Below are 24,594 nucleotides of genomic sequence, written 5' to 3'. Positions count from 1 at the left end.
GCCTTTTCACTTTTAGGCAACTTTGGTTCAGCCCCTTTCTTCATCAGGAGAAAAAAAAATTTTAAAAATCTGGAGGCCACTTTTCCATTTCCTTTTTAGGAAAAACTCGGATCATTTGGGAGAATTTTCTATAACCAAGACTCAAGATTTTTAAATGTATTAAAAATGGATGAAGAAAATAACGATAACAAACACTACTCATCTTCCTGATGTTACAAAACTTGAGCTGTTGCTAAGAAGAATGTTTCAAGAATCCAGTCAAAACACTGAACTGGTCTTATGACTTCTATAACACTGGTCAGCCCCCCACCAAAAACTGAAAGCTGCAGTAACTTTAAGCCACAGCCATACCCGTGTGCATGCACTCATGTGAAAATATCGCACACACTAAATTGCACTGAGGCCGTGACAACATGCAACTTAGTAATGTGCAATATCTCCACCAGAGCAAGCAGAATGGGAGCTTCGGGGAAGAAGGGTATGGTGCATTCAGGAAGAGAACGACATGCTGCTAAGGGAAAGGAAAATGGTTCAGGCAAAGGTGTGCATGCTGCTACTAAAGAGATCCACGAACTTGAGAATTACCACTTCATCCAATCAGAAATGAGGAGACAAAACATGTATCCCTAAAAGTAGAGGGATGATGCTATCAAGGTGGTAATAGTCAAAGACACAGTGAAATAGTTGGGTGATTATGAACTAACTTCATACAAAGGACTTTAAAGCCTGAATCAAAACCTGACAGCTTCAAGTGCCCTGGGAAAGCAGTTATCTGGTAATTTATACCCCAGCTCTCAAAGTACTGCTTTATTTTAAAACAATTACATTCTGACTATTTTCACTTACTTAAGTATTAATGGCCAATAGATTCAAAAGTCCTGTAAAATCTAATAATGCTAGTTCATATCTGAAACAAGTTTTCTTGTTAGTCCTGAGTGAAAGCCTCAGCAAATATTTCCATCAACTCAAGGTATCGTGTCATCAAAACCTTCTTTGGCCAACTAACACTGCATGTTTGTTTGTTTTTTCCCCCCCCAAAAGTCACCAACATGGCTGCTAGCTAGGCCATATAAAGTTCTTTATGGAACAATGGAAGGTATGTTCTCTCCTAGCCACGGAGCATTTGTCTCTGCAGCATCCCCAAGACCTCCTGGCCTAGGGAATGAGAAGTCTCAAGTGGTAGTGCAAAGCACTACCTAATGGATGACTGGGTCAGCCCAAAACTGTATTTTATTTATAATGTTGAATCATATCCCATATGCACAAAATTCAATACAGATGATCACTTTAAACTAGACAGGACAAGTTTCTTATACTAACAAAATCAACATATTTTTAACAATATTGTTAATTTAAATACATAATACTTCTAACGCTCTTGGGGTACTCTGAAAATCAACATTAACTCCCAATAATTCTAATTTACTCAGACCTCATATGAATGAATTATTAAGGAAATAAACAAATAGTCTACAGATGTAGAATTGATCTGATTATATTCTCATTACTTGGATTAATTGTGAAATGTAAGCACATGCAGCTTCAGTATCAAGACACATGGCAAATCTTGGTTTATTTCGTCAAACAATTAAAGATTGGTCCTCTTGGTCTTATCTAATAAATGGAAATTTCAGTCACCATAATTGGTAATAAATGACACAAATCACTGAATGGAACAATGGTTGTTCTAGCATGCAACAGAATCCTGAAGAATTGTGTAAGTCTGCCAAATATGTTATTTCATGGGAGATTAACAACCCCTATTGCCCCTTTTCCACCATGGGTTCTGGCTGAATTTTAAGAAATAAACTTTACTACTGAAGTATCATTCATTAGACCCTTGGATTGCCAAACAATCCAGTTGACTGATGTAGGTTCTTTCTTAATAATTCAAGCTAAGTTTAGGATGGATTATTTTTAGTTCTAACTATGTCAACCTAAGCACTATACCTCTCGTGAAGGTGGAGTTAAGTGGGTGTAGTTGGTGATTTACATTGACAGGAGCAACACTGTAGTGTAGACACTTACAGAGTTAAGTCAATGTAAACTGCCAAGTATAAACCAAGCCTGGAGGTAAGGGAGAGTGTTGGAATTTATGGGGTGTGTGAAAAACTACTGTATTAACAACACAGTAACTAGTTGACCACTAGGGCGATGGGGGAAGTTTGCAGGTAGGGGTGGGAAATCCCTGTAAGGAATAATTATTTATCTTGTTATTTTGCAGGGTTTTACACTTGGGTCTCATGCCTACAGTGAGTACTTACTTAACATTTTTGACCTTCTAAAACACCCAAAACTTGGTTTAAGAGCTCTATCCTGCTTAGCATGCACCAAACTCAAGTCATCAGAGACCCCGAACATGCCCAGTCATCTCTTTTGAAGAGCAGAAAAATAAGGTCTTCCCTAATTTCTAATTACATTTAAAAAAGAATTAAAGGAAGGAATAATACCTGATACAAAAGGACAACAGATAAAAGAGCTGCCTTCCAACTCTGAAGGAATCTTACCCAGAAGTGATCTTGGTAAAGAATGAACATCACAAGGTAAGTAAATATACCATATCTGTGTCAGATTCTCAAATTTAGAGAGAATCTTGTCGGATGTTGCTAACTAAAGAGTGAAATTACAAATTAAATAAAAGCTACTACCCACAGGTATGATTTATTTATTTATTTTAAATAAAAAGTTGTAAGATACCTCACAAGGCATGAAACAATAAAAACTTCTCTGAACATATGCCAACAAAAACTTGGCATCAGTGTCACTGGTTTCCATGAAAGAACGTTCTGACACTGAAAAACTCAAATGGGTGGGAGGAGTTAGTCTTATATAGAAAGAAAAGGAGTACTTGTGGCACCTTAGAGACTACCAAATTTATTTGAGCATAAGCTTTCGTTAGCTACAGCTCACTAATCGGATGCGTTCAGCAAGAACCAGTGAATGCATCCGATTAAGTGAGCTGTAGCTCATGAAAGCTTATGCTCAAATAAATTTGGTAGTCTCTAAGGTGCCACAAGTACTCCTTTTCTTTTTGTGGATACAGACTAACATGGCTGCTACTCTGAAACCTGTCTTATATAGAAGTAGTACTACAAGGTAAGGGGACCATATATGCAGTATTCTTCCTTAGAGACCGAATCTGTGCAAACTCTGTAAAAGTATTGAGCAAAACTAATAGGTTGCTTTACACAGAGCCATGATTTAAACATTCCTGTGACTGACAAAGGAAACTGTTCAGTGTTGGATAGAATAAATCTTCACCTTTACTGACTAACTGCAGGCCTGCCAGATCATAGCAGTGAGAAATAAAATCAGTCGTCATTTCAACACAATTTTTTAAGTTACGGTATTACCTAGGGAAATGGTATTAAAAAAAACCCACAAAGAAAACATTGGATCAATTTTCTAATGTCTTAAATTCATTCCAAGTTCGACTCTAGGACTTAGGGCAGTTTACACTACAACGTAATTCCAGGGTTCAAACTCAGGCTCAACTCTAACCTCCCTTCCATCTACACACAAATTGCGTGAACTCAGGGCTCAGATCCAGGATCCCAGGACCCTGCAGGGGTGGGAGGCTTGAACCTGACCCAAACTTGGACCCAGAGTTCAAGCCTTATTGCTTTGTAGCGTAGATGCTGTCTCAGTGGACTCGGGCTCTAGAAGTTTGCCAACAGTATTCCACAGTCCCACAGGCTGACTCTCTTTGTCCTCTGGACATTCAAGTTTTCCCACAGTGCACCACAAACAAAGGGCTAGAGCAACCGTATTTTGGGGAGGGTTCTAGGAAGTCTGGGATACGGGTGGTTGGACTCAAGTGTGCATAATGCAGTACAGATACTGGATCCCCAGGTTGGAACCCAGGGTTCAACAGGTAATGGCAGGGTCTGCTAACTCAAGTTTTGCTAACCCTGGGTTTACATTGCTGTGAAGGCATACTCTCAGAGGCATGATTCAAAGAGGGGTCCACGTGAACGTATGCTCCAAGTACTTAGAAGACTATTTATAGGCTGTTGCACTGTCCAGTTGTGGGTCTAGCTCCCCACTCCCATTCTCAAGTGCACCTCCACAATCTGAATTAATGAGAAGGGAACAATCAGGAGTGGAACACATGGCACACAGCAGAGGGCCAACCTGAGATGGGCCTGTCCACACAGAGGATCATAGCTCAATCAGTTCAGGGAGAAGGTGTCATCAACTTCATGGGCCTGGCGTCAATGGAACACAGAAGAATAAAAACCACTACTGATTGTCCACAGGAGATCAAACTGCAACTGGTGCAGGCGACTGGTTCATCAAATCTTTGCTGAATGACTGCTGAAAGCCAAGGCACAGGTCGGGCTACTGAAGCCTCTCACTGACCCAAAAAATTGAGGCAGAACCCTTGAAGCATGAATCTTTTTTGGTTGTACTTTCCCTATTCCTATGAGTGCATCTTACCTATCATTTGGAAGTATTTCAACTTCTGGGCACTAACTCATTTTAAATAATAAACAGAAAGTAAACCAGCTGCATAGTTATGCCCTGTTGAAAAAACACCAATGTACCAACTAAAATTGTTGCTATTGATTGGAAATCTGGACAAAGGATACCCTGAATCTTGTTTAAAGAACTATGAATAATAGGAGCCATAGCTGAAGTTGAGAATCACTGGGTAACATTTATGAAGCAGCTTCTTCACTGACCACTATAAGGAAAGGACTGACTGAAATGTTCTGGGGCCTCGACTCAGGTGCCTCGAACATGCCCTGTCAGGTAGTTTTTAGAGCAGTGATTCTCAACCTGAGGCCCAAACACCACACAGCTGCGGCCCCACATAACATGCTTAGGGCCATAGTTAGTATATATATTATGTGGCTGCAGCCCACATACTACAGAGAGAGCTGCATATGCGGCCCACAATGGTTAAATAGGTTGAGAATCACTGATTTAGAGGCATGAGAACCAAGAGTGAGAATTATGCACTCATGATACCTTTAGAGAAGATTATTAATTTAATTTCTGGTAGCCCCCATTACACTAATATCTCTAGGTCATTTGGCAGAGGTGGGTGCACAGAGATGTTTTGAGGCTGTATTAATGGTTGTAAAATGCTACGAGAGTCTAAGATGAAAGGAACTAGAGGAATGCCATTATGATGTTATAATTCATATCAGCAGAGTATCTTGATCCTATTACTGTACATCCCAGACTACTATTCATCAGCATGTGATTTAACTAAGGCTACAATTATGTCACGGCAGTCACCACTGTCATGGAACCTGTGAACGCTGCCATTTATGTGCTGTCCTGCTTTAACAGTTTGTTAGTATACTTTGATCAGCTGCCATCCATTAACAATTCGCTAGTTTGCTCTGATCTAATCACATTTCGAAGAGGACTAGATCAAAGAAAACTAACAAACTGTTAACATGCAGCAGCAGGGTACACAAGGTTCCCATTATTATAGTGTGAAATTATCTATTTCTTACCAAGACAATGCTGTGAATTATGAACCATTTTACCATGACAAAATCGTATCTATAGATTTAATATATAAGCCATATCAGATGCACATGCAGTTTTAGCTTACTACTCTCCTTCAAGGTCAGAATCGGGGAAAAACTGATTTTTATTTATTTATTTATTTTTAAAAGAAAAGATACTTGCTACACTGTGACAAACAAGCAATTTTCCTGAAGACAGCCTGATGAACTGACAGAATCATCATTTTCCAAATGGCATGAGATCTGACAAACAACGAACAATCAGATATACATATAACAATAAGCATCAAACCATACTAGGTGTAATAATTCAAGAGAAGTCCCCACCATTAGTTTATTCTGACCATTAGTCCTCAAGAAACTGGTCATTAAGTTCAGCAAAAACTGCCTTATGGAAACCAGATTATCACAAAAATAGTAAGTCCTTTCATTCTCCTTTCTACCACTATACATAACCCACTGTATTTATTCCACCCTTAAAGCTGCAACTAAGGATCGCATATTGACTCCAAGGCCAAAAGTGACCATTGTGATCATCAAGTCTGATCTGTATAACATAGGCCATAGAACTGCCCCAAAATAATTCCTAAAGTATATGTTTTGGCATGAAGATCCCATATCAGGCCCAGTCTATACTTAAAAATTAGATTGACATAGGTATGTCGCTCAATGCTGTGGAAAATGTCCCTGAGCACCGTAGTTAGGTCAACCTAATCCCCTGTGTAGAGGCAGCTAAATCAATGGAAGAGTTCTTCTGCCAACCTAGCTACTGTCTTTTGGACAGATGGATTAACAATATCGACAGAAAAAAATCCTTCCATCAATGTAAGCAACAGCTACGCTACAGCACTACATTGGCACAGCTGAAGCACCATCACTGACTGGACCATTGTAGTATAGATATACCCTCAGTGTTATGGCAAACTCTGTAGATGTGTGTGCAACTTAACATTCAGGGTAGAATTTAGATTAACAGAGTGAGGGTAGGAAAAGAGAAGCACACACGGATTAGGGAACAAGGGCAGACTAAAGAGTCCTGACAGCACACACTTCTGCATATCTTTACATCTGCATTCTTTTAAAGTCAAATTTGACTTCTTGCATCTTCAAAATAAAGTCTGTCAGCAAGGCAGGCCAGCATCCCCTTATACTTCCCAATCGTTGGCTCTGCTTTATCTACCGCTGATGCCTGTTGTCTCTTTCCTTCCCTACACCTTGCTTCTCTGGCTTTACTTCTCTCCTCCCTTAGTTTCTATCCCCTCCAGTTCATTATTTACCTATATACTGATCCAATCCATTGCATTATCTGTGATATGGGTCTACAAAGTAAAACTTAAATTCTTTGCTGAATGGCACTTTGCAGCTAGGAGTATGCCCACAGCCCAAATCAACAAAGCAAAGAAGCTAGTCTCTGCCACTGTGGAATCAAAGCTGCTATATTAATGTATGGGGTCCTGGAAAGACAACTTGGGAGAAACTGGCCAGGCACTAAAGCATAGATGCAGAATTGCAAACAGGATAAGTTTACTTAGTGCAGCTCTACTTAGTAACCTAATGAAATGCAGACAGCCCAAATCAAAAAAGCAAAGAAGCTAGTCTCTGCCATTGTGGCTGCTCTGTTCCCTCATGCCATGGGATGAAAAGCAAATACAGTCAACCATACTAATGTTTGTAAGCTGCTACTGTAAGAGGATATCTAGAAACATCTTTAGTTAATCACCACAAAATAAGTAACCGTGAAATTAAAAACAGTTGTATTATAAAATGTCTCAGTAAAATGTATTTTTCAAAAGTTCCAACAATTGAAAGGTTTTTTTTAGGAGGGGAGAGACAGAGGTGGCACGTTTAGTGTGGAACAATCTGGATCAAGATTTTCTTCTCTGTCTCATCCCAACAGGGATACACTGGTCTATTAACAACATACACTAAGTCCTTGAAATATGAGCAGCCACAACTGAACATCCTTAACAGGAACAGTTAAAATTAAACTAAATTAAAATTATTCAATATTCAAACAACAAAAATATGCCAGTCTCACAAAAAAATTATTTCCCACAGCTAGTGAGAAAGCAGCATCATACCTTATGGCCTCTTCCACAGACTGGCCAACTATATTTGAGGATGGGCCTGGCTGCGACAAAGGTGTCAAGCTAATCACCCACTTCACTGGTTTGTAGTACTCATCACTGGAACTTAACAAATAAAACAGTGTGGTCAGGAAAATCACCTGTAAAATAAAAACACAATTTGAAAGAAAAAAGCATTAAACACTATGCAGATATGTTTCAGATCATTTAACATAATTGGGAAACGCAAAAAATGCTATTGGACACACCATCTTAGAGAAATGCATTACAGGTCATACAGATGGTACATCTGAAAGTAAATCTTGCCTTTGAAAAAGGGATTTGACAGTTACCTGAAAGAGTTCCAAGCAATCATTTTTAATTTTTTTCCCCCAGTACAGAGGCACCAGTCTTTTATTGCACCTAAGTTTGCAAGAGCTCCCAGAGAATCAATCAGACTTTCCCTTTTAATCTTAGTTGCATCTTTCTGTCACATATTACACCACTTATCTCTGTCCATTTGAGTGAGATATATTATCCTAGTTCTAATTTTGTCCTCCCGTTTCCCCATTTTCCTGGATTCTGGAACCCAGATACTTGAAACTATGTGTTTTCTGTAACAGTTTGCCCATCTAAAAAAGAAAAGGAGTACTTGTGGCACCTTAGAGACTAACAAATTTATTAGAGCATAAGCTTTCGTGAGCTACAGCTCACTTCATCTGTAGCTCACGAAAGCTTATTCTCTAATAATTTTGTTAGTCTCTAAGGTGCCACAAGTACTCCTTTTCTTTTTGCAAATACAGACTAACACGGCTGCTACTCTGAAATTTGCCCATCTAGTTTCAAGAATAAGTCTTCAGTGTTCACAATATTGAAATTACATACCATATACTCTGTTTTTCCTCTGCTTATTTTGAGCTCATGTCTCTCCAACACATCTCTCCAGTTATCAAAATCCTCTTTTAGACTACCTATCTTTCTCCCCACTGCACAGAACGATACCTGCAACAGCATGCATCAAGATGCCTCCTTCTGTATATTCCTCGAGGGTATCCAGGACAAGGATAAACAAGAGAAACTTCAGTGTTGATCCCTGACACACTCCCACCTTTACCAAGAGTTTGTCTGTTTCACCACCAGAAGTTCTGAATATTGATATAGCACCTATATATGTGGCTTGAACAATCCACACAAAGTTCTGGTACTATTTTCTCCCTCATACACTACCAGATGACTTGTCTTGGAACTCTGTCAAAGGTCTTTTCCAGATCAATAGCAACCACCTTTTTCCTTGCATCTTGGCACCAAGGTCCTTTTCCTCCACAAATTTAGTATCTTTTCCCATCACATGATGGAGCTGTACAAGAATGCCAGCAGAGGGATATCTTCTATTCCAAGCTTTTTCTATGCCTCAATAGCGATTCCGTTTGGGCCTCAGCCTTATTTTTCATTTCTTTTAGAGCACTTGCCGCTTCATCTGGTCTGATAGAATGATGAACTTTGGTGCAGTAGAGCATAGAATAGATTCATAGATACTAAGGTCAGAAGGGACCATTCTGATCATCTAGTCCGACCTCCTGCACAGTGCAGGCCACAGAATCTCACCCACCCCTACGAAAAACCTCACCTATGTCTGAGCTATTGAAGTCCTCAAATCGTGGTTTAAAGACTTCAAGGAGCAGAGAAGCCTCCCTCAAGTGACCCATGCCCCATGCTACAGAGGAAGGCGAAAAACCTCCAGGGCTTCTCCAATCTGCCCTGGAGGAAAATTCCTTCCTGACCCCAAATATGGTGATCAGCTAAACCCTGAGCATATGGGCAAGATTTACCAGCCAGATACTACAGAAAATTCTTTCCTGGGTAACTCAGATCCCATCCATCTAATATCCCATCTCAGGGGATTAGGCCTATTTACCCTGAATATTTAAAGATCAATTACTTACCAAAATCACATTATCCCATCATACCATCTCCTCCATAAACTTATCGAGTAGAAGCTTAAAACCAGATAGATCTTTTGCCCCCACTGCTTCCCTTGGAAGGCTATTCCAAAACTAGCAAATAGCACTGGTCTCTTGGATTTTCTTCTTTTAAAAGCTGTTCAAAATACTTTTTCTATCAAACCTTTATGTGACTATCAACAGTCAACACCTTACCAGCTTCATCTTAGATGAACCTCACTTCCTTTATATGTTTGATACTTCTGTCTTGTGCTTTCACCAGTCTATACATTCCCTTTTCCCCCCGCCTTTGTTCTAAGTCTTACGTAAAAGTTCTCCAAAACCTTTGCTTTTGCTTTTGTAACTACATTCCTGGGCAATTTCTTTACATATTACTATTCCTCCAACTCTTGTTTGTTCCTACTACTTTGCCAGAGTTTAATTTTTTTCCTCTCATCTTTTATCACTTCATCTCTACTTTACTCCAACACCAAATTGCTTTTTGAATAAAGGCTCTCTCGATTCACCCACAACCAGTTTAGCACTCTCCAATATATCCGTTATCATTGCCAGTACCAAGCCTGATAGAAAAAGGAGGCGGGCTTGCGTTAGGTTGGCAGCCGGATGTAAAAATTTGCCATAAACTGACACTGAGTCCTCGAATAAATCAAAACAATGCGAGAGTATTCTCTAGAAATGATGCACGGTGCCCTTGGCCAAGTGCTGTAGGTAAGGGCTACAGTGTAACTTCAGAAGCATGCAGTTAATGAAGCTAGCCCAGAAATCGAAGATCAGACTGGCACATTGGAATGCTGGTCTAGTAACTGGCTGTAGCATGGAGCTAGGAAACACTGAAGAGGTGGAAAGTACAGATAGCATGTATCTGGGAAACAAAATGGGAAGTGGAAAAGGCAAAAGAGATGGGGGAAAGATACAAAACCATTTACTGTGGGGGCCCCCAACTCAAGAAACAGAGTAGCCATAGTTCAGTGGTAAAATAAAGGAAAGAGTGATGACAATAAATAGAATCTGTCACAGGTTAGTGATGGTCAAGCTGGCTTTTGAAGGTGGATTGCTAAATGCTTCCTAGTCTGACTGTGTGGAGGATGAGAAGCCAACTCTCTGGAAGATGTTAGACAATGCTCTTCAACAAGTTCCAGAAAATGAGGAAATAATTATTGGCACCTACTTAAATGGACATGCTAGAAGAGACAGGCATGGATACAGCAGACAACACGGTGGTCAGGGCTACGGAACTTTACATGACAAAGAAGAAAGCATATTGCACCTGATACAAGCTCATGATCTAGTAGTATCCAACACATTCTTTACAAAAAGAGAGAAACAGCTTATTTCCAACAAGAGCGGGAGCCAGACTGACTATTTTTCATGATTCCTAGAAGAAAACAAAAAATATAAAGGACCACAAGGTGATCTATGTTGATTAGTAAGACTTTTTCCTGCGAACACTCACCTTAGATATGCGTCTTAGAACACAGATAAATAGAAAATGAAAGAGGATAACACCAAAGATTAGGTAGCAAAAACTGGAAGTTAAGGGTGAGGGCTTAGGGAATTGGTTATGGAGAAGATAAGGGCAGCACCACATGTGGAAGGAGTGGATAAATTTGGGGATTTTACAGCAAGGCATTAAGGCATTTTTTCCAGATCTCAAATAATTTGTGTGGCTCTTTTCTACACCCTCTCCAGTTTTTCAACATCCTTTTTCAAATGTGGACACCAGAACTGGGTGCAGTATTCCAGGAATTGGTGTCATCAATACTGTACTCAGAGATAAAAATCAGCTCCTCACTACTCTTTACTACTCCTTCATTTATACATCCAAGGATTGCATTAGCCTTGTTTTGCCAGAGCATTACACTGGAAGAGCACCTCTTTCTGTGCTGCTTTGACCACATAAGCCACACTGCTACTCACGAAAGGGGGAGTTAGAAAGCAGGACAAGAGCTCTCCTGGATGATAGGACTGCCCTTGATTACTTTTGAAAGCGAGCCATAGAAATATAATAAGGCAGCACAGGTCTGAACTGATGAGCTGCCGGCAGAACTCCTTCCCACTTGGAATGCAAAGTGTGCAGGTCTGGATTACAGCCTGAAGCCCTAGGTGCACTGTCACACAGGACAATTTTAGCTCAGTCTGCATGGGACTACTCTCACACCATAGCCTCTTCCCCTATTTGAGATGGCAGCAGGGTCTTCCCTTTCCTAGGGAGCAACAATGCAGCAGCATCTGAGGACCTTCTCCTATCTTGGAGAAGTAAGAGTGGCAGAAGGGAGTTAGTTGAACTAAATGATACATAGACATAAAGCTCATTTATTTGAGCTGATCATTTAATGAATATCAAGTGCAAATGCATGCAATTAGAGCATCACACTCCAACAACTCCATTTATAAGAATGTGCAATTAAATTTTGAAAAAAAGAGAACACATTGTGCAAAGTAATGCCAGGAATCACAAGATAAATACCAAATTAAATGCAACCGACTTGCCCCCTCCTCCCACAAGCAGAATAGTCCCAACGTTACATGCAACATCAAGGCATGCATTCCCCTTTGTCCACTACTAGATCTTAAGTAAGCTTCAGTATGTGTTTTGGAAAATTTCAGAATCACCTTAGCCACTAGTAAGGAAGCAATGCAAGGCTCTATTAACTTCAATTGTGGGTCAACAAAAGAAGAGGGAGGCCACTGAAGATAACCGGGTTAAGCCATTCTTTGCATTTTACAAGGCACTTAGTGATTTCTTAATTTAAAAATTAAACTATATGCAAAAATTAAACTTCTAAGCCCTAACTGAGGCACCAAAGGACTGCATCTAAAAGGAAAGTGACTGGTGAGAAAATTCTGTGCTAAAATATATAGCCTAGAACTATATATCAATGTAGTTTAATTGTGTGAGACACAGCTCTGTACATTGGGAAACATTTCTATCCCTGCTGTTCACTGAGTTATTGTCTGACCGGGGGCTTTATTGCTGACATATTAAAAAATGTGTTGAAAATTTTCATATTCCCCCAACAGAACTGCAGGTCTCCTTTGGTCAAATGGCACTTTTATCTTCCTTTTCTGCAGTGAAAACATGAGCTGAACCACCTTTATTCACTGTTCATCTACAGTAAGTGTGTAAATTCAATCCTACTTAAAACACTAACAAAAACAGAGCTAGCCTGTGTTGTAGTAAGAGGAGGCCCTGAAACAAACTCTTGTATCAGATGCCCAGTCTGAGGCCTGAAGCCTAAACCAAAGTACTTCCAGGCAGTGTTAAGCAAAGCTGGGCTGTGAGCCAAAGGCAGGTCCCACTCACAGAAGTTAACAAGAAAAGATTGTTAGAAGCACGTGCACACACACATAAGTGCTAATGAAAGGAACTTGTGCCAAGACAGCATCAGAACACTCCATAGACACAACAAGGAACAGGCAAGTGCATCTTAAAGACAGGGTCAAAAGGACAACATAATGAATGAATTAATTTAAACTATGATGAGTAATCTGTCCTGCAACTGTATAAAAGTAGGTTCAGGAGCGCACATCTCTGTCCAGCCTAGGGGGCAGTGAAGTGTCCTGCCACTGATTAAGACGTGTTCATTGCCAGGGAGCACAAATTCGTAGTATGCCCCTATAACGTCTATAGGGAACTATTACTGTGCTTCATTTGACAATAAACCTGGCTCGAGTTGCTTCGTACCTTACTAGAGTCTGTGGGTTTTGGGGGTTCTCTCGGGTCTGCTGTGTTAGCTCTCTGCGCAGAGCTGGGGCAGCACACAGAGGGAACACGCACGCAGCTAACTGTTCTCATCACTGAACAAGAGCAAAGCACCACACCGGTAGCTACCGACAACATGCGTCACTGATTACAGGGCCAGATTCAGCCTTGGTTTAAGAGAATACAACTAAAGAAGAGCTCTTCCTGTTTGCGCTAGGTTGAATTGCTGAGACACCCAGAGCAATATTGAGTTAAATGAAGACAACTAGTCTATTTGAACATAAACACTTGAGGTTTTAATGTAAAAAGAAGGTGTTATCTGACTTTTAGAGAGTTCTCTTCCAAAAACAAAAAAGTTTAAGTGTTTGAGAGGCAAAGAACTACAGTCTTGCTGAGACCTTAATGCAGAGCTGCTTTGTTGGATTTCTGAAAATGGTATGCTACGTGAGTTACAAGATTCACTTCAGTTTCATCATCTAAATCTGCAAGAGTAAATATTTCTTAAATTGCCGTTCTGGTCAACTCATCTCTGAAGTGATTGCTACTGAGAGCGCCATCTCCTCAGAGAGATGCAACACAGAACAGGTAGCTAAAGGTTCAAATGAAGGACCCATTAACCCAGTGGCCCTCAAATTGTGGGGTGCCCCCCCCAGCAGGGCACAGAGAAACACTGTGGAGGGGGGCACAACAGGGCCTGGGTCAGCTCCCGCAGGGGGTGGGAAAGGAGCCCCAGCTGCAGCCCTGCTCCGGCCCCAGTCACAGCCCCTCTGCTAAGCCAATTGTGCAGCAATGGGCGGGAAGGCATGGACACATTCAATTACTGGTAAGAGAGGATGCAACAGGAAAAATATTGGGACCACTGCATTAACCCCTGGAGGACAATATTCCAGGGACAGGTGGGTGGTTCCCCCACCAGTGAAAATACATGAGTCAGGATCTTGAAAAACTTGACCACTGCTGGATGAGAAAAAAAAAATATGATCTTGAATATGTAGATGACATGCAGATATCGCTGCTACGTGAATCTGGAGTGAATTGATCGAGAGATCTGAATCCTTAAATATAACTTGTACGTGAATATCCGTGCCCCATTTTGAACTTATTTACTTGGGCTAGTTTCCCAGATGTGAAGAAGAGCTCTGTGAAGGCTTATCTGTCTCACCAACAGAAGTTGGTCCAAAAAAAAAGATATTACCTCAGACACTTTGTCTCTCCAATATCCTGGGACCAACACAGCTACAACAACACTGCATACATTCTTGAGAACTGAACAGTAACAGGAGTAAATATTCTTCTCTGTGAATTAAAGAACTCTCTTCCCTTACTCCAAGCATAAGGAGGAATTGTACAGCTTGATAGAATAGCGTCTCATGAGAGCAGTCCCTCCAAAGAGATGGGAAACTCCTGGAATTGGATCCAATAACCTCTTTGTATAGCGCGCAGAACCCAGTGCTCCGATGTAATCTTGTTCCAGGCTACCTGAAAATAAAAAACAAAAACGAACAACCCATCTCCATATGGGATAAGGAAGTGATATAGATCCTTTATGAGTTGTTCCCAGCTGCTCTCAACATGATCATCAAACTGACTGCTTGGAAGATGGCATTGTTCTTGTAGTGGTGGCAGTAACAGTAGACGGCTGCCTCCTCATCTGGAATTTCTACCTCTTCCTGGATGATTTGGCTGGTCACTAATATGACTGAGAATGGGATCTTCATCTGATTTGGTTGTTTCCTTCTGGGATGAGCAGTATGAATAGTTAAAGATCTCAATGAAGCTTGAGAATCTTAAAACATATTGCATCATTAGTGGCATCAGAAAGGAAAATGCATTCCTTACAAAAAGGGAGATTCTTGATTGTATTCAGAATTTCTCTAGATGACTGCAGCAAGGATACATGAGGCATGATAACTGTAGTTGCCATTGACCTAGCTGTGGTATCCGATGAGTCAATCTACTAAGAGATTTTGTAAAACTGACCCTCCTGGATCAATGATCGTTCCCCTTTAGAGTCTAGAGAAATCTAATCTAAAAACTCCGATACCTCGTACCAGTTTAAATAATCACATTTTGAAAGGAGAGCTTGGTAATTAGCTATTCTGAGTTGCAGAGTAGCTCTTTCTAGTCTCTTTTGGCTTAGTTTCTTTAAGAGTTAGCTTTGAGGCCTGTTGTCTCATTCTCTTGTGAGCTGCTATAACCAAAGAACCCAGTGAAAGATGTGGAAAAAAGTACTCAAATCCCATAGAAGGGAACTAGGCATCTTATCTGTCCTTTTGACATCAGGAGTATAGATGCTGGGATTTTCCAGAGTAGCTAAGCAGGTTCTAAAAGGCTCCACTGACAGATAGCGTGTCTTTAAAGTAAAGAAGAGTGCAAAATGCCCCCAAATTTGTGAGCCTGGATGGCCTTCAGGAACCTCCAGTGCTTCTGCCATCCTGCAAAGTTAGTCTTAGAATGCCCTGTTCTCAGGTGGTGAGATAAGTGGATAGCATAACAGTTTCAACTGGCAATGAAGACAACGTATGCGTTGGAATCACATCAGAGGATTACTGCAGTCACTGCCCCTCTTCTGAAAGTTCAATTTGCATAATCTCTGCCACAGAGAGATGAAGGTTGCTGTAGTTCAGTTCTGAGCAATTCCTGTGGTGAAGTTCTACATGCCACAGAGGAACTGGGTCTCCTTGCCTCATGCACACACCAAGATGCCCAGCAAGGCCAAGAAGCAGAACCATCACAGTATCATGTACCAGGAGGGAGGCCATTCCCTATGTATGCCACAACTCGTAGCTCTGGAATCTTTATCAGAATACTAAGGATTACACTCTGAGGAGGAACAGGAAGGCGATCCGTCCACACCAACATCAGAGGAAGGAGAGTATGAACACTATTCTTGAAGAGGTGGAGCAAATCTAAAAGAAGTCTGAGGGATGCAGGTGGGGAGATGCCGCACCAGGGCAGAGGATGGACCCAGTAACAAAGCTTGCAGTAGCAGTTCAGTAATCTTAACTGAGACAGAAAGCAAAGATGATTCAGATAAGATCAATATAACCAACCCTCCGGCATTGTAAATCTTGGCCCTGATGACATAGGTGCCAAGAAGAAACCAGATATAGTTAGTACCAGGGTAAGTGGTGCCGAAGCGATTGGTACCAGAATGAACAGCCTTATCAGCATTAGAGCAAACCCATGAGGTGATACTTCAGACTCTATATCCAAGACAGATTGATGCTGATGAAGTCATTCTGAGGTCTAACTTCAGTGTCTTTGCAGACACCAGAGGGACCCTTGTTGAGGGCTTCAGGTGTCCTCTTTTCAAGTTGAATGTGGAGATGTCTCTTTCAATTTAGACGGAGATCTGCGTCTATGGTCCTTGGATGAGAGGTGCTGAAATCTCCCCCTTTCTGGATGGGAGGAGGGAATGACAAAAGGATCCGTAGAAGGCTTTGATTAAGCAGGAGCCCTAGAAGCTGAGACACAGGAAGTTACTACTGAGGCACTTTTTGCAGAGGACTGCTTGGACCCAGAAGGAGCCTGCTTTAAAAGGTCTTAGGCAGGCCTTAGACTTATCTAGGAGGAAGAGCTTTAACTGAACATCTCCGTATTCAAAACAGATGTTAAAAAAGAAATAATATAAATTTCTGGGTGATGTGCCCCTTGCAGAGAGGAAATAAACTCTCAGTGTCCATCTGTGATAAATAAGGGGGAAGGAGTAGCTCCCTTTTATGGGCACCCAGCCAGCTATAAAACCCCTCTTAGTAGCTGTTCTCTACTTGCTTTACCTGTAAAGCGTTACTAAGTCCATAGGTAAAAGGAAGGGAGTGGGCACCTAACTAAGGGAGCCAATGGGCAGGCTAAAACTTTTAAAATTGGGAAAAAACTTCTCCTTTGTCTGTCTGTTCTCCTGGGAAGAGGGGGACAGAGCAGCAATGCTGTAAGCAGCTTTGGACAAAGTATGGAAAATCACCAGATCATACTTAGAAACTACTAATTTAAAATCCCAGATATATAAATAGATCAGGAAATGTCTAGAAAGATGTGGTTAGGTTTATTTCTTTTTATTTCTTTATGGCTTGTGGACTCCTCTATGCTAACCCAGGTGCTTTTGTTTTGCTTGTAACCTTTAAGATGGACTTCAAGAAGCTATCTTGATACTTAATCCTTGTAACTGTTTTTTTTAAAACTTAGCAAAAAACCTAAATTCCAGATGTATTTTCTTTCTTTTTTGTTTTTAACAACATTTACCTTTTTTAAGAACAGGATTGGATGTGTGTGTCCCTAAGAGGTTTACTTGTGGCACCTTAGAGACTAACAAATTTATTAGAGCGGTTTGTGCACATGCTGTTTAATTAGCTGGTGACAACAGCTGATTTCCTTTGTTTTCTTTCTTAGCTCTTCCCCTGAAACAGGAGTGAAAGGGCTTGAGGGTACCCCACAGGAAGGAATTCCCAAGTGTGTCTTCCTGGGTGTTCAAAGGGGTTTTTGCACTTGGGTGGTGGCAGCATCTATCCATCCAAGGTCAGAGAAAAGCTGTAACCTTGGGAGTTTAATACAAGCCTCGAGTGGCCAGTATTAAATTTTAGAATCCTTGTGGGCCCCCACCTTCCGCACTCAAAACGCCAGAGTGGGGAATTAGCCTTGACACCATCACTGAGGGGAATAGCTGCCTCCGATGGCTAACAGTAGGGTAAGCAGAAAATAGGAGGAAATAAGTGGAAATCAGATGGCTTAGACTTCAAGTGAGGAGTAGTAGCACAGTGCATTTGGCAAAATCTTCCTCTCTGAACCACTGGCTGAAGTGAAAGAGTATTCTGAATATTGTAGAAAGAAATTATCTTGGCTCTGCACATAAGATGGAATCTCTACAAAAATCTGTTTCCTCACTAGAAAATAGTGAGTTTCTGTGAAGCTGCCAATCTTTGAATTTCAAGTGTTTCCACAAAAGAAGTAGAGAATAGGGCACACTGAATTGGAGCTTAATGAAATAAAGGAAATTGCAAAAGAGAGACATCCAAACTTGTAAAATTACTTATTAAAAACAATGTTATCAGAGAGAAAACTGGAAACTTTAGAGAACCAAGTCAAGGTTCAACATATCCATGTCACTCAGAATATAGATTCTGAGCCTCAGGGGTTACAGAAAAACCTCACACCTAATATTCACAAACTGGATATTAATATGACCTAGTATACATGGAAAGAAGTTGTAAGGACTCCTCATGCAAACCCAAGGAAGAGGAACTGATGCAGGATTACTGATACCCTGTCTGATATACATGATAGGGAATGAAACTTGAAAGCTGTAAGAGTTATCACTTACTAATGCCTTAATATATTGCACTTCAGACTTATTACATTAGAAAACAAGCATATGAAGAGACAAGTGGAAAGTGTTCCATTATTTCCAGCAAAATTCCATGTTATTTTGAAAGAAAAATCATCCTCTGGATGGCAGTTCAGCTGATGTGTTGCTAGGAAAGATAATTTAAATCCAACAAAACCAGCTCTCCAGAGTTCTCGGAATGACAACTAACATGTTCATTTTAATAATTGTCCCAGTGAACAGACTGTTTGGATTCCTGTATACCAGGCTCAATGGACAGATTTACTGCTTATGCTAAGGATGCCCTTTTTCCTCTTTTTAAAATTGTTTATGGTTATAAGAAGATGGTAAAGTACACAGTAAAAACTATTAGAACTTAAGGTTTGAGTTTAAAATTAAAAATTTGATCCACTATACCATAAAAGTTATGTTCCCCCTTTTGGCCAAGAATATTTGTGAATGATTACACAAATGAAAGCAAAGATGATAGTAGAGGACTATCAGAAATACCTCCCTCTCCCCGGGGAGGGGAGGGGGGGAAGAGGGGCAATGCAGGGATAGGGTGAAGACGTGGTCTTTAAGAACTGTGAAGACCTATTCATCAGGCTCTCTTCATCTTTAAATATATTTCTAATATAATCTCACTAGCCCACAGAAACTGCTTTCAGTGTTTCATCATGGATGAAATATTAGACCCAGAAAGGAATACAAATAATTATATACACAATATCTATTTTCTATGCTTTTCTCCCCCAAGGGAAGTAAGGGACAAATGCAGAACAGCATAACTACAAATAGATGTAAAAGTCATTTGTCTGGAACTTAAGGTAGCAATTCAGCTAAGAAATCCTCATAGTCAACTCTTATATTTTACCTGTGTGATTGAGAACCCACACAATTGCCCCAAATTAGCATTTGTTTTAAGTTACACAATTTTAGTTATCCAAACAAACGTGAAAAGATCTTGTCTCCTCTTCTCACTGTCTCCATTAACTGCTGAAGTTAATCTGGCAGTAGGCCTTCATTTTCTTCCAATTATTCAAAACATATTTTGAAACAACACGCAACAAAAACACAACCAGGATTTCAATCATGCTTCCAAGGTCACTGTTTGTTTAGATTAAAAAAAACTCACTCAGGCCAGAGTCCTTGACACAAGCTCTCTCAGTGTCTGAGATCTAGATGATCACAAGCCTCGGGCTCTGTTCCAGCCATTAAGTTATTTAAAAGTAGCAGCTGTCAACACACAGCTGCAATGGAAAGAAAGAAACCACCTCTAACATTAGTAACTACTCCACACAGCTGTGGCTATCAGATTTAGAATCAAAAGAATCTTTAAAAAACTAAGTCCCACATGTACACACACAAAAAACAAAGTGATACCTTTCACTAAAAACAAGAGCTTTTTTTAAAGTATGTATCAAACCACTATTTTAGTATGTGCACTAGTGTTAAAGAATACACAAGTCTAAAAAGCATATTGTAATGAAAAAATCATTTTGGTAAATAAAACTCATTTATTGAAAATACTTCCTTATGAATGCAACATAAAACAGTAATTGTGTATTCAGCAGTTTTGCTTACAATTCCCTATAATAATTTTACCCTACTTAGAACAATGCCTTTGTTCGGAGATATACTTTGGAAAAACTGACAATACCAGATTTTAGAAAGAACTGTAAGCAAAATAAGCAGACACACCATCAAACCAAGTTTTTCAACAAGGTTAAACGGATTCTGAAAGATTACAATCTATGCATATAAAAGTTATGTTAGATATACTCATTTAAAAATGACCTACATAAAACATGCTTATATAAGTAAATGGACCTTTCTAAACTATCAATAAAACCTTTTCACACCACACTATCCACATACGTGGAGGTAATATAATAGTATGGCTGGAAAGGATCTCCAGATGTCACCAAGTCTAGCCCGTGGAATCTGAGGCAGGACCAAGTATATCTAGACCAGTGGTCTCCAACCTTTTTAAGCACAAGATCACTTTTTGAATTTAAGTACAACCCAGGATCTACTTCAAAGAAAATGTAGAAACTACAGTAATCACACAAACCCAAACACCATTGCCCCACCCCTTCTCTGAGGCCCTGCCCACTCCATCTCTTGCTTTCCCCAATCCTTACCAGGCTGGGACAAGTGGTTGGGGTGCAGGAAGAGGTGTGGGCTCTGGGCTGGGGCCAAGGGGGTTGGAGTGTGGGAGGGGTTCCAGGCTGAACCTGGGGCAGGCGGTTGGGGTGCAGGAGAAGGTTCACGGTGCAGGCTCTGTGAGGGAGTTGGTACAGAAGGGGGTTCAGGGTGCAGGCTCTGGGAGGGAGCTGGGACAAAGGGTTCGGGTGCAGGGGGGGTGTGGGCTCTGGGGAGGGTTAGGTGTGGGGGGGCTCAGGGCTGGGGTGCAGGAGGGGGTTCAGAGCTGGGGCAGGAGGTTGGAGTGCCAGACGGGTTCAGGCTCCGGCCGGATGCTGCTTACCTTAAGCGGCTCCTGGGCAGCGGCACAGCAGAGCTAAGGCAGGGGGCTCCCTGCCTGTCCTGGCTCTGCACCATTCCCGGAAGTGGCCGGCATGTCCGACAGCAGCTCCTGGAGGTGGGGTGGGGTAGGGCAGGGCAGGGGGCTCTGTGCACTGGCCCCATCTGCAGGCACACACCCCCTCCCCCAGCTCCCATTGGCTGCAGTTCCCCATTCCTGGCCAGTGGGAACTGCCAGGATGATGCCTGCAGGCAAGGGCAGCGCGCAAAGATTCGCTACCCCCTATCCCTAGGAGCTGCAGGAACGTGCCGGCTGTGTCTGGTAGCGGCGCGGGGCCAGGGCAGGCAGGGATGGCTGCAGGAGAGTTGGCAACCCTAGACTGAGATGGCGATCGACTGCCAGAGGCTCCACGATCGACCAGTCGATTGCGATCTACCAGTTGGTGACCACTGATCTAGACCATCCATGACAGGTATTTGTCTAACCATTTCTTAACCTCCAGTGATGGGGATTCCACAACCTCCCTTGGAATTCTAATCCATTACATAACTACCCTTAAAGTTAAAAAGTTTTTCCTATTATATAACCTAAATCTCCCTTGCTACAGAGATTAAGCCCATTACTTTTTGTCCTATCTTTAGTGGACATGGAGAACAATTGGTCACAGAAGTCTTTTAATAGCCCTTAACCTCTCTGAAGACTTATCAAGTCCCTTTGAGAAAGACTGAAGGCCAAACATACCCAGTTTTGTTAACTTCTCTTCATAGGTCGTATTTTCTAAACCTTTTATCTGTAGGCCTCACCAGAGCTGAGTAAAGCAGGACAGCTACCTCCTGTTTCTTACATATGAGGCAGTACTACCACCTAGACAGTTATTCCCCATTGTGCAGCTGAGCATTTGATTTTTTCCTTTCTAAGGAAGTACTTTACATAAGTCTTGATGTTAATGTTAAATTATATCTAGCATTAACTTTTGATTGCCATACCTATACTCTGCCCACCAGTCCAATCTGGGACTTATTCTAACTCCCTAACAGATGCCCTTTTTCTTAAAAAATTGTCAGATAAGTGTTCCTTCCTCCCTCACCCCCCCAAACGGTAGAATTCCCACTCCCCCTACCGGCAAATTATTCTGGTTCCAAGTTCAAGATGGGCAATATTAAAATATAAACCAGTGATAGGATTAAGGTCTAATCTTTCAGAATTCTATAAGTCTAGAAATAGGAGCTTTATAAAACAGGAAAGGGGAGACTGCCAACTTCCCAATGGGGGGGAGGGGAGAGAGAGAGAGAGACAGAGAGAGTATTTTTATTCCTAAGCCTAGAAGGTCCCAAGGTAACAGTCATGGCATTTGTATTAATTTTAAAAGCTATTTTAGATCATATTTAAAGGACTTTTGAGAGGCGTTAGTTTTAATACTGGTTTTGCTATAATCCCTGTACAGTAGTTGGACTCTTGGTAATGAAGATATGCAGCAGGACACCAACAATTTCAGTGAAAGTTTTTGAAACTCTGAAAACTCTAAAATATTTTAAGTATATGTGGCATATGCAGGATACTTAATGGTTTTAAATAAAAAGATTTTGGATCATTTTAACTGCTTTGTACCACTCTGCTGGCACAAAACATCTGGAAAACTGGATCAGCTCCCTGATACACACCCTGTCCAAGCAAAATTACACTTTTTCCTTCTGACTCCCCTAGCAGGGAGTACTTCTATGAGAGAGTTTGACAAGGACATCCCTACACGCTAGCATTATCCAGTTTCTAGAATGGCACGTAGGAACTTTGAACACCTTCAGTGTAATTGTCAGGAGCTTCCAAGCTATTTTAAGTAGTGCCAAGGACTGAACTGACCACAGGATCAGGCAAGTACACCACTATCTCCATCCTTCCTCAGGTTGAGTATATTATAGCTGCAGCAGAAAATGTAGGCTTATATCATTGGGAGTACAGGATGACCTGCATTACTTATGAACGGGCCAAATGGTTATCCCAAAAAATCATGCTGTAAAACCTTTATGCTATATCGCACCGTATCACATATTTTCTATCCACACATGCACATATTCAAAACAAAAGCACTTTAAAAAATCCAGTCTGATCTGTGAACAAGAATTCACTAATATTTAATGTATTCCTTTAAATACTTCCTTCTGTGTTCTAAAAATGAATTGATATCCCGAAAATCCTCGGTGAAAGCTCCTTGTTTACGTCAACTTAGAGGGATGTAAAATGAATAATATAAACTGTCCAGTGCATGCTACTTACCAGTGAGAGCACAAAATTGAGAAGGGCTGTCCCACTATAGAAGAGGATTGTCACTAATGTTGTTACTGTGGTGAAGAGTAGGCTCACATTACGACTCATCACTATCCACAAGGACTCCAGAATCTGTCAAGGAAAAGAAAGTCAGATATCTGAAGTCACTACTTTGATTAAAATTATCTAAAACATAGACCTGATCAGAAAATGATTTCTCCCTGCAACAAATCTGCAAAGAATAATTCTGTTTTAAATGAGACAGTTTTTGGTTTTGACAAAAATCTAAGATTTTTCATTTAAAACAATTTTTTCATAAAAACATCCCTTTTGTCAAAAAGCTATTTTCCACCAAAAATATTTAATGGATTTTTTTTTGACAATTCTAATAAAATAGCATAATTCTGATACAAAAGACTGTGTGAAGGAAGACATCAATTCTTACTAGGAAGGCAGTGCTATTTACTGTTTATTGCTGCTAGTTTTATTACTATCAGTGAACTTTGTGGAAAGAAAAGAATCTCATCTTTTCCTCAAAAGAAGGTATGGAAGTGATTGGTTCAAAAAAAAGTGATACACTTAGTACAAAACAGGTTGTTCCAATTAGCTTGCTCAGTGGCAGTGAAGTCCAAAAAAGAGGAGGGAAGTATAGAAGGCAAAACTGAGTGGAAATAAACTGAAGTAGTAGGAAGAACTATGACAAAGGAAGGAATTTTGAAGAGAAGGACAGCAATTTTTCAGTCGACACTGAAGTAGGTAAGGATACAGTGAAGCATAGAGAATGTTCATGAGTGGGCATGCACAGGGTATGGAAGCACTAATACTCACATTTGAAAAAACAGTTTTTGGGAGGCTCTAAAAAAGTAATTGCAGTAATCAAGGTAAGAACTTTCAAATGCAAGAATGAGCAGTGACAGATGCAGGATATGCCACAGAGGCTAAAGAAAGCAGACTAGGTTTATCATTGTAAAGGTGCAAATGAGTTTATACTGAAGGATTACTTCAACTCTCAGAGGTAAATAGAATGTCAGAGTAAAGAATGTTAAGACAGAAATCATTCAACAAAGTAGCAGGCTAACTCAAGAACAGCACCCAGTTAACCAGGAAATTTAGGTGGGAGGTCGATTTTCATTTTTACGTCAGAGGCATTAGTCCATCAGTGTGATCAGGTTATTTTTTTTTTTTTTAAGTGGATGCCAGCAGCTTGTCTGGCAAAACAGAAAACTAAATATCTTGTATTAAATAGACAATTTTTGGTTGTCTTTGGCTGTTAGACAATGGCTTCTTTTGCCTTGCCTGCAATTAGGTCAG

The 24,594-nt window shown here is 40.7% G+C and overlaps 1 protein-coding gene across 7 annotated transcripts in view; it reads right to left on the bottom strand.

Annotated features, from left to right (window-relative positions):
• The window catches only part of TMEM245 (transmembrane protein 245), a 128,107-nt gene that overhangs the window by 25,204 nt on the left and 78,309 nt on the right, over nucleotides 1–24,594 (bottom strand). For all 7 annotated transcript variants that reach the window (XR_006279154.1, XM_038389289.2, XM_038389287.2 and 4 more), the window contains 2 exons: nucleotides 23,293–23,415; nucleotides 7,568–7,713 (listed from right to left, as the gene is read on the bottom strand). Coding sequence is in view for 6 of the 7 variants with exons in the window: in XM_038389289.2 (XP_038245217.1) it covers nucleotides 7,568–7,713; nucleotides 23,293–23,415 (269 nt within the window). In the remaining variant the exon portion in view is untranslated. The remainder of the gene's footprint in view (nucleotides 1–7,567; nucleotides 7,714–23,292; nucleotides 23,416–24,594) is intronic.

The sequence above is a fragment of the Dermochelys coriacea genome, chromosome 2 (assembly GCF_009764565.3).
Source record: "Dermochelys coriacea isolate rDerCor1 chromosome 2, rDerCor1.pri.v4, whole genome shotgun sequence".
Lineage (NCBI taxonomy): Eukaryota > Metazoa > Chordata > Testudines > Dermochelyidae > Dermochelys > Dermochelys coriacea.
Note: the sequence above shows the minus strand (reverse complement) of the source record. Positions and strands in the feature narration are given on the sequence as shown.